Source organism: Mytilus galloprovincialis, chromosome 6 (assembly GCF_965363235.1).
Source record: "Mytilus galloprovincialis chromosome 6, xbMytGall1.hap1.1, whole genome shotgun sequence".
In the NCBI taxonomy this organism is placed as follows: Eukaryota; Metazoa; Mollusca; class Bivalvia; order Mytilida; family Mytilidae; genus Mytilus; species Mytilus galloprovincialis.
This window is the reverse complement of record NC_134843.1, coordinates 31677090-31692211: the sequence shown is the minus strand read 5'-3', so window position 1 is coordinate 31692211 and position 15122 is coordinate 31677090. Positions and strand designations below refer to the sequence as shown.

Genomic DNA, 15122 nt, shown 5'->3' with positions numbered 1-15122 from the left:
CTCACTTACACATACTATAAATGGAATATTTAATAACATGTGTAGGCTCCAGTTTGTGATATCATGGATTATGGTAAATCATGTGCAAAATAAAGATTTTTGTTTGCTATGATTGCAGCTTGCAGCTGAATCAAATAATTTGATATATTTGAATTAATACTATTTTTCTGGGAACACAAAAAGTACATATTAAGTTCGTAAATACTTGTATCAATTTATTAACACAACAAATATTGTATATTTTTCAGGGAACAATATTAGATAGAATAGACTATAATGTAGAAAATGCCAGTGTACAAGTAGATAAAGGACTACAACAATTACAGAAGGCCGAAAAATATCAAAAGAAAAATAGAAAAATGTTATGTATTGTTATATTAGCAGCTGTTATTATATTATTATTGATTATATTGATAGCCGTCAAAAGATAGCATTAGTTATCATTTAGGGATTTTTATATTTTAATAAAAAAAAAAAGGCTGTGATTAACTTATAAAGTTTAGGGACTAAAGGAAACATTGAATGGTGCCATTGAACTATGCATTCTGTTAGAGCAGAAAAGTTAGGTTTTACCTCAATTATACTTAATGTCATGTATGGTTTTTTTAATATATCTCAATGGTATCTACACAAAAAGATGAAAGGTTAAAGTATCCTTCCTTGTATTTATATATGGATGTGTATAGAAGAGTCTGTCAGAAGTCATTAAAGTTAAAATTTGGGAATGATCTAATGATAAAGTCTATTTTGTGTTTGTTGTACAATTTACAATTGTTTTGAAGCTCCAGGTATCTCCTTAGCCTGTTGATGGTGCACCTCCATCGTTCATTAACCTTCCACCATTGCCAAATAATCTCCTTAATGTTAACTTTGCCAGGTGCCAATGTTGAAAAGTTTGATTAAGCGTTCGCTTGTTGCTGCAGTTTTGGTTTGTCAACTATGGTTCATGAAATTGCAAAACCCCTATTTCTCATCAACAATGCCCTCCAAAATAATTTTATTTAATCAAGGGGTTATCAGGGTACTGTTAATTTTCCCTTCTTCCTGTGTTCACTCTTGACAGGAGAATATATTTAATAAGTTTGGATGACTTACTTCCGTATTTAATAATTTTACAGCAAATGGTAACATTTTGAATTTAAATTAAAATTTTGAATATAGTTATTCAGATTGTAAATGGGTTTTATTATGTTTTGTGTATAGCATAACATTTTATCTGTAGATTATATTATTATTCTATGTGCAATAAGTAGTTATTGTGTTCATCATTGTGTATTGGCAATTCAGTAATTTCTGTGTGCATTAGTTTATTCAAAAATAAAACAAGAGCTACATCAGAATCACTGTTTTAATGTGATTTTATACAAATTTGAATTGTACAGGTAACGTAATAACCTTCAGTTTGTAAGGTATCATTTGTATGACGTCACGTTTAGCCACAACTCCTTTGCGCCAAAATCATTCATGAAGTTTCGCTGAATTTTATTCTATTTGAAATTTATACATTTTTTCAAGCTCTAATGTAATAATTTTTTTTGTATTGCATTAGAATCGGAATAACAGTACCGTAGTTGAAGAGTTACCACTGCCAATTTTGATTTGACGGTAGCAAATTTCTGTTTAACTATCTCTGCTATGCGTTGCCAGTAAAACTGCATTTGCGACTGTCAAATCACCAATTGACAGTGGCAACTCTTCAACTACAGTACTGTTATTCCTATTCTAAGGAAGCAAAACTTCACATTAAGAAGTCATCAAATATCTGTAAAAAATGGTCAAATGACCATACCATGTAATAGGGCCTTAGTTGCCCAGAATCTGGACAAATACATATTTCCATTAGGTTAGGATAGGAAGATCAAAAGTCATATCTTTTACTGGTATGTTAATAGTTGTTTATTGAACAGGGTTTATGCAATAAAAAAGTAAATGAGAGTATACAATTGATATCATCTTTTGATAAACTCTGACGGGGTCCTCAAAACTAAAAAGGGGGATAATTATGAATTATTCTGTAACTTTAAACACAGTTATACTGTTTTAGAATAATAAAACAAACATTTGCTTAAGTGAAATGCTAGAGGTTGTAATAATATACTGTAATATATCATTTAACCATTTACCTTTTCTTTAAAATATTCTATCTTGAGAGGGTAGATGTATTAAATGTTTTAGGGTGATAGTTGTAGTAAAGTAGAGTGGGACATTACATATATGTATATGTTACTAGTGTTTTAAAAAAAATCTTTTTCAAGTCCATCTTTCATGTGAACTATTACCAAAATTACTAGATGAAAAGAGGTAGAAGCACGTTAATTCTTGTAAAGTCAGCTTCATATTTATGGTGATACTTTTGTTAAAATTTCATTTTACTTTGCTATTATACAAAAATAATATTTCATTGTTTTTAGGGGGGGGGGGGGGAAATCACATTAATGTTTTCAATATGTTATGTTTATAGTAAAATATGAAAATAGCAAGATGTTTTCGATATTATTTATATGATTTTTCTGTGCAGCCTATATATGAGATATAAACTAAAGAAATGCTTTTTAACAAAATATATGAGATGCGTCAGGTATGAATTCACCAGCCATTTTTGAAATTTTAAAAAAAATTATACAAAGTCTGTAAATGTTCAAGACTTTATAAGTATAAGAACAGACCAAAATTCTTCTTTTATTTAGGAGATAACTGTATTGTATTTTAAGCTCCAACAGCATCAATTGGGGATTTGATGGTCGCAAATTATATATAGTGAAAAGATAGGATAGTGACGAATTTTGTATGGAAAAAAAACTTATTAACTATTGTTTAATTCACCATTCCTATAGGAAAAATACATTCCAAAATAGTCTAGTCATTAAATTAAATATTGTCATATTGTACAACTTTAAACATGTATTAGGTAAAACATGTTGGGATATTATATTAAAACTATTTTCAATAGAAACAAAGTGACATTTCATTGTGATCATCATTTGTATTATTGCATATAAGAAAATAACCATCACTGGAAGGTAACCAATCAAATTTCTCCCCTTATTTTATTTGTGTACAAGGTTTAGTCACCGTGTAACCTCAAGATTACAAAATATTCTATAGAAATCCCAAATAAAAAAATAATGGTGCTTTAAAACACCCAAGACATGTTTTTGACACAGAAATCTTTTACTGCAATAAAATGTAGGATTAATTACCTACAACTGTCAAATTCAAGGGGATATTTTTTTCGACCTATTTTGGTATAGAACCGGATGTGACATACCATGATTTGGTGGTATTACACCTAAAGAAGACATTATTGTTTAATAAACTGAATGTGACTTTTTTCCTTTGTAATACTGGTTATTGCAAGCATTTCTGTCAAGTTTTGTCATAATCAGTTCAATAGTTTGAGAAAAATCTAGCATAATGAAAGACGACATCTACAGCGATTTGAGCAAAATTTCTTCGACAAATCCAAACCAAGCCGCATCAAGATAGATTATAGTGTGGACTAATACATGATCAAATATTTATCTTATCTGCCTACAAACAGTTGAATATAATACTCAAGATGATTTTAGGAAGACAAATACCACTAATGAACCTCTTTGTCTTCTTTATAAGGTCTCTTTTGGTCAATTCATACCTCTGATTTCCTCAAAATTTCCACTTTTCAGACCAATAAGTGTGAAAATAATGGGGTAACTTTCACTCATTTATGATAGAAATGTTATCAGAAATGAGTAAATGAAGTATTTTAGCAGAATGAACAATCCATATACAAGTTTACTGTCTCCAAGGAGGTTTCAATAAGTCCTTGCGTCAAAATTAAATTTACGCCACGTTCCAGAATGGGACATAAAAGGCTTCCCTTTAAGTGAATAATTTGTCGTTACAGCATTAAAAATAATTTCATTAACTTATAAATAAAATATATATTTATTTAAGTATTTTCTAGGAAAATGTTCTATCATAGCAAAACATAAGAGATAACGAGAAAAAGACCCCCCCTCCCCCTCCCAAAAAAACCCAACAATATTCATGGAATAGTCCTATTTCTTGTAAAAATCTCTCATAAAATGTGTTTTGGAGACTCAATCCACTCACAATATTTCATTTTTAGCTCACCTGGCCTAAAAGGCCAAGTAAGCTTTTCTCATCACTTGGCGTCCGGTGTCGTCGTCAACTTTTACAAAAATCTTCTCCTCTGAAACTACTGGGCCAAATTAAACCAAACTTGGCCACAATCATCATTGGGGTATCTAGTTTAAAAAAAGTGTCCGGTGACCCGGCCAACCATCCAAGATGGCCGCCATGGCTAAAAATAGAACATAGGGGTAAAATGCAGTTTTTGGCTTATAACTCAAAAACCAAAGCATTTAGAGCAAATCTAACAGGGTAAAATTGTTCATCAGGTCAACATCTATTTGCCCTTTCAGATGAATTGGACAACCCGTTGTTGGGTTGCTGCCCCTAAATTGGTAAGTTTAAAGAAATTTTGCTGTTTTTGGTTATTATCTTGAATACTATTATAGATAGAGATAACCTGTAAACAGCAATAATGTTCAGAAAAGTAAGATTTACAAATAAGTCAACATGACTGAAATGGTCAATTGACCCCCTAAGGAGTTATTGTCCTTTATAGTCAATTTTTAACAATTTTCATAAAATTTGTAAATTTTTACTAACATTTTCCACTGAAACTACTGGGCCAAGTTCATTATAGATAGAGATAATTGTAAGCAGCAAGAATGTTCAGTAAAGTAAGATGTACAAACACATCACCATCACCAAAACACAATTTTGTCATGAATCTATCTGCTTCTTTTGTTTAATATTCACATATACCAAGGTGAGCGACACAGGCTCTTTAGAGCCTCTAGTTTAGTGTATAAAGACTATAAACCCTAGTTTTCACACACAAAAAAATATATTTTTTTAAAGATATGCATTTTCATCATCCAACTTGAAAGACTGTCGTCAAGTACTTTCAGTAAAAAAATAGCTATTCGAACACACCTTCCCTGTTTTTGTGACTCATTAGATAGGTATTTCACTTGACCCATATATTTCATCTTTTAGTACTGTTATTTTTTTGTGTTATAAAGTCGATCTGTAGCTTTAATATATAAAAATAATAGAATCTGAAGCGAGACGATGTATGAAATAGTCTTACTTTGTACGATATAAAGACAAAATATTCAACTCAAACATGCCCTTACATAAAAAGGGGCACTGGATTTTCTCTTTTCCATACAATTGTTACCCATTTTTAGCTCACCTGGCCTAAAAGGCCAAGTGAGCTTTTCTCATCACTTGGCGTGCGTCGTCGTCCGTCGTCGTCGTTAACTTTTACAAAAATCTTCTCCTCTGAAACTACTAGTACTGGGCCAAATTAAACCAAACTTGGCCACAATCATCATTGGGGTATCTAGTTTAAAAAATGTGTCCGGTGACCCGGCCAACCATCCAAGATGGCCGCCATGGCTAAAAATAGAACATAGGGGTAAATTGCAGTTTTTGGCTTATAACTCAAAAACCAAAGCATTTAGAGCAAATCTAACAGGGTAAAATTGTTCATCAGGTCAACATCTATTTGCCCTTTCAGATGAATTGGACAACCCGTTGTTGGGTTGCTGCCCCTAAATTGGTAAGTTTAAAGAAATTTTGCTGTTTTTGGTTATTATCTTGAATACTATTATAGATAGAGATAACCTGTAAACAGCAATAATGTTCAGAAAAGTAAGATTTACAAATAAGTCAACATGACTGAAATGGTCAATTGACCCCCCAAGGAGTTATTGTCCTTTATAGTCAATTTTTAACAATTTTCATAAAATTTGTAAATTTTTACTAACATTTTCCACTGAAACTACTGGGCCAAGTTCATTATAGATAGAGATAATTGTAAGCAGCAAGAATGTTCAGTAAAGTAAGATGTACAAACACATCACCATCACCAAAACACAATTTTGTCATGAATCTATCTGCTTCTTTTGTTTAATATTCACATATACCAAGGTGAGCGACACAGGCTCTTTAGAGCCTCTAGTTTAGTGTATAAAGACTATAAACCCTAGTTTTCACACACAAAAAAATATATTTTTTTAAAGATATGCATTTTCATCATCCAACTTGAAAGACTGTCGTCAAGTACTTTCAGTAAAAAAATAGCTATTCGAACACACCTTCTCTGTTTTTGTGACTCATTAGATAGGTATTTCACTTGACCCATATATTTCATCTTTTAGTACTGTTATTTTTTTTGTGTTATAAAGTCGATCTGTAGCTTTAATATATAAAAATAATAGAATCTGAAGCGAGACGATGTATGAAATAGTCTTACTTTGTACGATATAAAGACAAAATATTCAACTCAAACACGCCCTTACATAAAAAGGGGCACTGGATTTTCTCTTTTCCATACAATTGTTACCCATTTTTAGCTCACCTGGCCTAAAAGGCCAAGTGAGCTTTTCTCATCACTTGGCGTCCGTCGTCGTCCGTCGTCGTCGTTAACTTTTACAAAAATCTTCTCCTCTGAAACTACTGGGCCAAATTAAACCAAACTTGGCCACAATCATCATTGGGGTATCTAGTTTAAAAAATGTGTCCGGTGACCCGGCCAACCATCCAAGATGGCCGCCATGGCTAAAAATAGAACATAGGGGTAAATTGCAGTTTTTGGCTTATAACTCAAAAACCAAAGCATTTAGAGCAAATCTGATATGGGGTAGAATTGTTAAACAGGTGAAGATCTATCTGCCCTGAAATTTTCAGATGAATCAGATAACCCGTTGTTGGGTTGCTGCCCCTGAATTAGTAATTTTAAGGAAATTTTGCTATTTTTGGTTATTATCTTGAATATTATTATAGATAGAGATAAACAGTAAACAGCAATAATGTTCAGCAAAGTAAGATTTACAAATAAGTCAACATGACTGAAATGGTCAGTTGACCCCTTTAGGAGTTATTGCCCTTTATAGCCAATTTTTAACCATTTTTCGCAAATCTTAGTAATCTTTTACAAAAATCTTCTCCTCTGAAACTACTTGGCCAAATTAATCCAAACTTGGCCACAATCATCTTTTGGTTAGTAGTTTGAAAAATGTGTCCGGTGACCCGGCCATCCAACCAAGATGGCCGCCATGGCTAAAAATAGAACATGGGGTAAAATGCAGTTTTTGGCTTATAACTCAAAACCCAAAGCATTTAGAGCAAATCTGACATGGGGTAAAATTGTTTATCAGGTCAACATTTATCTGCTCTGAAATTTTTAGATGAATCGGACGACCCGTTGTTGGGTTGCTGACCCTGAATTGTTAGTTTTAAGGAAATTTTGCTGTTTTTGGTCATTATCTTGAATATTATTATTGATAGAGATAAACTGTAAACAACAATAATGTTCAGCAAAGTAAGATTTACAAATAAGTCAACATGACTGAAATGGTCTATTGACCCCCTTAGGAGTTGTTGTTCTTTATAGTCAATTTTTAACAATTTTCATAAAATTTGTAAATTTTTACTAACATTTTCCACTGAAACTAATGGGCCAAGTTCATTATAGATAGAGATAATTTTAAGCAGCAAGAATGTTCAGTAAAGTAAGATGTACAAACACATCACCATCACCAAAACACAATTTTGTCATGAATCCATCTGCTTCCTTTAATATTCACATAGACCAAGGTGAGCGACACAGGCTCTTTAGAGCCTCTAGTTTGGATTTTTTTCTTGAGTCATATAATGGAAGGGCAGACACGAAAATTTTTGAACTAATAGATTGATATGTTTTCCATCCGTTGTAATTTTTTCAAAAAAAATCTAATTGTTCTGCTTAACTATGTACTAGATAATTGAAAACTTATGCAAAGGGTGTTTTTAAAATAAAACACCTCGTAATTGAGAAGAAAATTGTAATTTTGTTTGTTTCTATTAACTTTTAAAATTTTTGTCACTATAGTAAACAATACAGTACACATTTATCGCCTTCTCTAACAAAGAGCTTCGATTCTTTTGATCTATTTCAACCGGGTTTCCGACTGTTTATCCTGTCCAGTACTATAGAAAAAAATTCACATAATTTTTCATTGCATATAAGAAAATAATCATCACTGAAAGTTAACCAATCAAATCTCTCCCCTTATTTTATCTGTGTACAAGGTTTAGTCACCATGTAACCTCAAGATTACAAAATATTCTATAGAAATCCCAAATAAAAAAATAATGGTGCTTTAAAACACCCAAGACATATGTTTTTGACACAAAAATCTTTTACTGCAATAAAATGTAGGATTAATTACCTACAACTGTCAAATTCAAGGGAATATTTTTTTTCGATCTATTTTCGAATACAACCAGATGTGATGTACCATGATTTGGTGGTATTACACCTCAAGGAAGCTTTTCTCATTACTTGGCGTCCTTCGTCTGTCGTCGTCTGTTAACATTTACAAAAAGCTTCTTGTCTGAAACTAATGGCCAGAATTTAACCAAACTTGGCCGAAATCAGCACTAGGATATCTAGTTATAAAAATGTTTCGGATGACCCTGCTTGCCAACCAATATGGCTAAAAATAGAACATAGAGTAAAATCCAGTTTTTGGCTTATATCTCTGAAACTAAAGCATTTAGAGCAAATCTGACATGATAAAAATGTTCATCGATTTAGATTTATCTGCCCTGAAACTTTCAGATGAATCGGACAACCCCCTAAGCTGCCCCTGAGTAAGTAGTTATATGGAAATTTTGCAGTTTTTTGTTATCTTAGATTTCATTATATCTAATAGTAATACAATTGATTATGATTTTAACCTTATTTTACATGATTTTCAAAGCATCAGTAAATACAGGTGATTGACACAGGCTCTTGAGGCCTCTAGTTAGATATTAAGATAATGAAGGACAGAATAAACATTGATACACATATATTGATTGCCTGAATTGCAGTCCTCTATCAAATTAGGTTTTAAAAATATATAAAAAAACAAATGATGTATTGGCAGCCAAAAATGGTAATCAGTGTAACTAATTGGAAAGAAACAAGAATACAATTTCATAAAATAGTTGTGAGAGTATGACTGACATGTGTGAAGTATAAGGAAATGGAGAATATGTCAAAGAGACAACAACCCGACCAAAGAGCAGAAAACAACAAAAGGTCACCATTGTGTCTTCAACCCAGCAAGAAAATCCCATGCAGCAGTATCTTATTTTATAAAGATAAAGTAGATGTTGAAAAAAAACAAATATTACCAATTCTTGTATCTTAAATATTGAGAATTTTGTTCAAAAGGTTTTTTTCATATCCAATAAATTATAAAAAAAATCTTGCACAATTCTACTGTGAAAAAAAACCCCATGTTTAGTAATAAAGCAAGTTTATGAAATATTGAATATATGTTTACTGCTGTTAAGATATTAAATCTTTGTCCTCATAATAAGGGATTATATGTGACTCTTTTTTTTCAGATTGTTGACACAATAGCTATAAAAATGTTTACATTTATTATTATAGTTACAATATAAACAACTAATCTTTACTGGAATAGATCATCATAGCCTATTAACATTATAGAAGGGGTTCAAGGCATAAATACAGTCAGTAGGAAAATGCTTATAACAGGCTATTATTTAAACTTGGAATTATTTTTAATTATGGAATTTGCATAATTTCTTGTGCTTGAAATTTTTGATAAATTTCTTGTTTATTTTGTACTTTAATGTCCTTTGCTACGCACAACATTTTCTATATTAAACAAAGAAGATCATACATTTTCAAAAGAATGTACTGTGCATCTATCTATACAGAATACATTGTATGGGAAGTGTTATGAACCTATCAAAACATTATAATAACCCAAAAACATGGAATTTATTAAAAATTTCAAGCTCAAGAAATTATGCAAATTCCATAATTAAAAATAATTCCAAATTCAAATAAAAGTCTGTTTTATATAATTAAGGCTATTCCAGAAAAATGTGTTTCTTTGTGGACACTAGAACACAGTCACATGAAATTAGAGGGTTCCAGCAACACATTAAAATTAAGGTGCAATATTTGTTTTCATAGGAAATTTTGAACTTTTACTCCCCAAACATAATAATAAATCTATGGTGGTGTTCTTTTTTTTTAATAGTCATTACCACTGTTTGATAAAGGCAAGTTTAGTAATCTGATTTTCTCCAGAAAACAGTTTGCCATTAATTTTTATACGACCGCAAAATTTGAAAAATTTTTCGTCGTATATTGCTATCACGTTGGCGTCGTCGTCTGTGTCGTCGTCGGCGTCGTCGTCGTCCGAATACTTTTAGTTTTCGCACTCTAACTTTAGTAAAAGTGAATAGAAATCTATGAAATTTTAACACAAGGTTTATGACCACAAAAGGAAGGTTGGGATTGATTTTGGGAGTTTTAGTCCCAAAATTTTAGGAATTAGGGGCCAAAAAGGGCCCAAATAAGCATTTTCTTGGTTTTCGCACTATAACTTTAGTTTAAGTAAATAGAAATCTATGAAATTTTGACATAAGGTTTATGACCACAAAAGAAAGGTTGGGATTGATTTTGGGAGTTTTGGTTCCAACAGTTTAGGAATTAGGGGCCAAAAAAGGGCCCAAATAAGCATTATTCTTGGTTTTCGCACAATAACTTTAGTTTAAGTAAATAGAAATCAATGAAATTTAAACACAATGTTTATGACCACAAAAGGAAGGTTGGTATTGATTTTGGGAGTTTAGGTCCCAATAGTTTAGGAATTAGGGGCCAAAAAGGGACCCAAATAAGCATTTTTTTTGGTTTTCGCACCATAACTTTAGTATAAGTAAATAGAAATCTATGAAATTTAAACACAAGGTTTATGACCATAGAAGGAAGGTTGGTATTGATTTTGGGAGTTTTGGTCCCAACAGTTTAGGAATAAAGGGCCCAAAGGGTCCAGATTTAAACTTTGTTTGATTTTATCAAAAATTGAATAATTGGGGTTCTTTGATATGCCGAATCTAACTGTGTATGTAGATTCTTAATTTTTGGTCCCGTTTTCAAATTGGTCTACATTAAGGTCCAAAGGGTCCAAAATTAAACTTAGTTTGATTTTAACAAAAATTGAATCCTTGGGGTTCTTTGATATGCTGAATCTAAAAATGTACTTAGATTTTTTATTATTGGCCCAGTTTTCAAGTTGGTCCAAATCGGGGTCCAAAATTAAACTTTGTTTGATTTCATCAAAAATTGAATAATTGGGGTTCTTTGATATGCCAAATCTAACTGTGTATGTAGATTCTTAATTTTTGGTCCCGTTTTAAAATTGGTTTACATTAACGTCCAAAGGGTCCAAAATTAAACTAAGTTTGATTTTAACAAAAATTTAATTATTGGGCCTCTGTGATATGCTGAATCTAAACATGTACTTAGATTTTTGATTATGGGCCCAGTTTTCAAGTTGGTCCAAATCAGGATCCAAAATTATTATATTAAGTATTGTGCAATAGCAAGAAATTTTCAATTGCACAGTATTCAGCAATAGCAAGAAATCTTCAATTGCACAGTATTGTGCAATAGCAAGAAATCTTCAATTGCACAGTATTGTGCAATAGCAAATATTTTCAATTGCACAGTATTCCACAATAGCAAGAAATATCTAATTGCACAATATTGTGCAATAGCAAGAAATTCCAATTGGATTTCAATTGGAGTTATCTTTCTTTGTCCAGAATAGTAGTTGAATCAACTTAAATCATTGTTTTATACAATATACAATGTATATTCACTTTTACTACCAACTGATAGATTAAAACAATCTTTACCATTCAGTGATAACAAGCACTTTTTTTACATTTTAATATTTTATGATGTATTTAAATGAGTAGTTATTGTTGCAAACTTCATTAGAAATTTGAATTGAGATCAGTTTTGAAATAAGGGAAAGGGGGATGTGAAAAAAAAATTGGAGGGTCAATTTTTTTCATTTCAGATTTCATAAATAAAAAGAAAATTTCTTCAAACATTTTTTTGAGAGGATTAATATTCAACAGCATAGTGAATTGCTCAAAGGCAAACATTTTTTTTTAAGTTCATTAGACCACATTCATTCTGTGTCAGAAACCTATGCTGTGTCAACTATTTAATCACAATCCAAATTTAGAGCTGAATCCAGCTTGAATGTTGTGTCCATACTTGCCCCAACCGTTCAGGGTTCAACCTCTGCGGTCGTATAAAGCTGCGCCCTGCGGAGCATCTGGTTAAGAATTATTTTGAAGACTCAGTCAGACAATCAAACCATATGTGCATACTGGTATATCAAAACCATACCATTTTTCCCTCCTCTTTCTCTAAGCACATTTGAAATCCAAATTAGCATTTGATAATCAAAACAGTATTGCCAGGCTGTTCAAATTTAAATTATAGATGTTTTGTTTATCTTAAATTTTTAATCTACTTATTTTTAATGAATTTGAATTGAAAGAAATTCTCATTTGGTTACATTCAATAATTTTGTAAAGATTTGAATGGGTATAGATTGACCAATCAACTGTAGAAAATTTGGCTTGATTTGTACTGAATTGCCATACATTTTCTCTCATTAAACAAATATTATAAGTATCCGGGACTTTCTGGTTCTAGTGGAGCAGGAAACAATTTTATGTAAGAAGCACTGTTAATCCTTTTACTGCCATACTCATAGCTTAACCTTTTGGGTGACAATAGTGAATTTTGGATATTAAGCCGCAAACTAATAATTCCTCAACCTTGTATTTCTTCATAAACTCATTTATAAAATCATACACAATGCTTTCTATGGTCTGGGACTATATCAAACATGTTTTTGTTTGACAGTGAAATAGCATGGTTGCAATATAAATGTGACGGTAAATAAATGTCTATATTTTGTCTATTTCATATAAGATATATAAGTATTACTTAAATATATGTTATAATCTATTAAAATTATAAAAAAGCAAATGATTTTGTTAAAAAACAATTTCTTGTTTTGTTTTATCTTTTAGCATAGTACATAACGTAAATGAAACCTATAGAGATCTTTAAATCACCAATTTGGATTTTAAGAGTAAAAAATAAATTGGTGCTGAGGCAACAAACTACTTGAGAACCATATGTATATGGAAAGTTGTCTCCCCTTTCTGGTAAGCATGCAAAAATTTCCAATATTTCAAGTGATTCCTGATTTTAAATGTCTTTAAAAAATATGGTTTTAGTTATGGAGAGCATTTGAAGGACATATGTTCATATATTGACAGGCAGATGCAGTGAAAATATAACTTTAAAAGCACTGTCCATTAAAAGAAGGCTTAAACGAAAAAACAGTGTTTTACTTGCATTGGTATTTTAAGTGGTGCAGTGGCTCAAGGAAAAGTTCTCAAACCTATGTATTTTTATGTTGAATACGAATAAAAGGAGAATAGGGTTATACAGTCACTATATACGACAAGTAGACAATTAATCCTTCCTTTCAGTTGTATTAGTAAAAAGAGACAAAAAATAATGACTGATTGTGCATTTCATGTGTATTGAAAAGGTGTTTGTTTATTTGCAAAGGAGCTGGTATACTACTTTTTAGCTCACCTGGCCCGAAGGGCAAAGTGAGCTTTTCCCATCACGTGGCGTCCGTCGTCCGTCGTCGTTAACTTTTACAAAAATCTTCTCCTCTGAAACTACTGGGCCAAATTCAACCAAACTTGGCCACAATCATCATTGGGGTATCTAGTTTAAAAAATGTGTGGCGTGACCCGGCCAACCAACCAAGATGGCCGCCATGGCTAAAAATAGAACATAGGGGTAAAATGCAGTTTTTGGCTTATAACTCAAAAACCAAAGCATTTAGATCAAATCTGACATGCGGTAAAAGTGTTTATCAGGTCAAGATCTATCTGTCCAGAAATTTTCAGATGAATCGGACAACCTGTTGTTGGGTTGCTGCCCCTGAATTGGTAATTTTAAGGAAATTTTGCTGTTTTTGGTTATTATCTTGAATATTATTATAGATAGAGATAAACTGTAAACAGCAATAATGTTCAGCAAAGTAAGATTTACAAATAAGTCAGCATGACCAAAATGGTCAGTTGACCCCTGAAGGAGTTATTGCCCTTTATAGTCAATTTTTAACCATTTTTTCGTAAATCTTAGTAATCTTATAGAAAAATCTTCTTCTCTGAAACTACTGGGCCAAATTAAACTAAACTTGGCCACAATCATCATTGGGGTAACTTGTTTAAAAAATGTGTGGCGTGACCTGTCCAATCAACCAAAATGGCTGCCACGGCTAATAATAGAACATAGGGGTAAAATGCAGTTTTTGGCTTATAACTCAAAAACCGAAGCATTAAGTTTAATTGTTTATCAGGTCAAGATCTATCTGCCCATATATTTTCACATGGATGGGACAACCCGTTGTTAGGTTACTGTCCTGAATTGGTAATTTTAAGGAAATTTTGCTGTTTTTTGTTATTATCTTGAATATTATTATAGATAGAGATAAACTGTATACAACAATAACGTTCAGCAAAATAAGATCTACAAATAAGTTTACATGACCAAAATAGTCAATTGACCCCTTAAGGAGTTATTGCCCTTTATAGTTAATTTTTAACATTTTTCATAAATTTTTGTAAATTTTTAGAAAATATTTTCCACTGTAATTACTGGGCCAAGTTCATTATAGATAGAGATAATTGTAGCAACAAGAATGTTCAGTAAAGTAAGATCTACAAACACATCACTATCACAAAACGCCCGGGCGTACACTTAAATTTTGATAAAAAAAATTATCTGAAGAAAATAAAAAGGTTAAAAGCACATTAGCCTGGCAATTCTTCTTTCAGTGACTTGTAATAGCGAATAAAACAGACGAAAGTTACCTTTTTGAACCAAATGATATCAAGTTATATTTGTATATTTTCCGTCAAAGTCTGAATCTACTGCGAATTCTACTCACTTTCCTTCACTTTAAAGAAATTTATTATTTATTATCTGCTGACTCTTAATATGTGTCTTGTATCAGTTTTTTTTTTTTGAGTCTGTGACATTTGAGTTGCAAAAGAAACAGAGATTCTAAATTTCGTTGGCGACGTAAATAATAAGGTTCAGTATGAAGTTAAAAAATTCAAATGCTAGTATCACT

At 31.6% G+C, this 15122-nt stretch overlaps 1 protein-coding gene across 1 annotated transcript in view; it reads left to right on the top strand.

Annotated features, from left to right (window-relative positions):
- The window catches only part of LOC143079375 (syntaxin-16-like), a 28630-nt gene extending 15665 nt beyond the window's left edge, over nt 1–12965 (top strand). The window contains exon 8 of the mRNA XM_076254660.1: nt 249–12965. Within this exon, the coding sequence (XP_076110775.1) occupies nt 249–431 (183 nt within the window). The 3' untranslated portion in view covers nt 432–12965. The remainder of the gene's footprint in view (nt 1–248) is intronic.
- The last annotated feature ends 2157 nt before the right edge of the window (nt 12966–15122 follow it).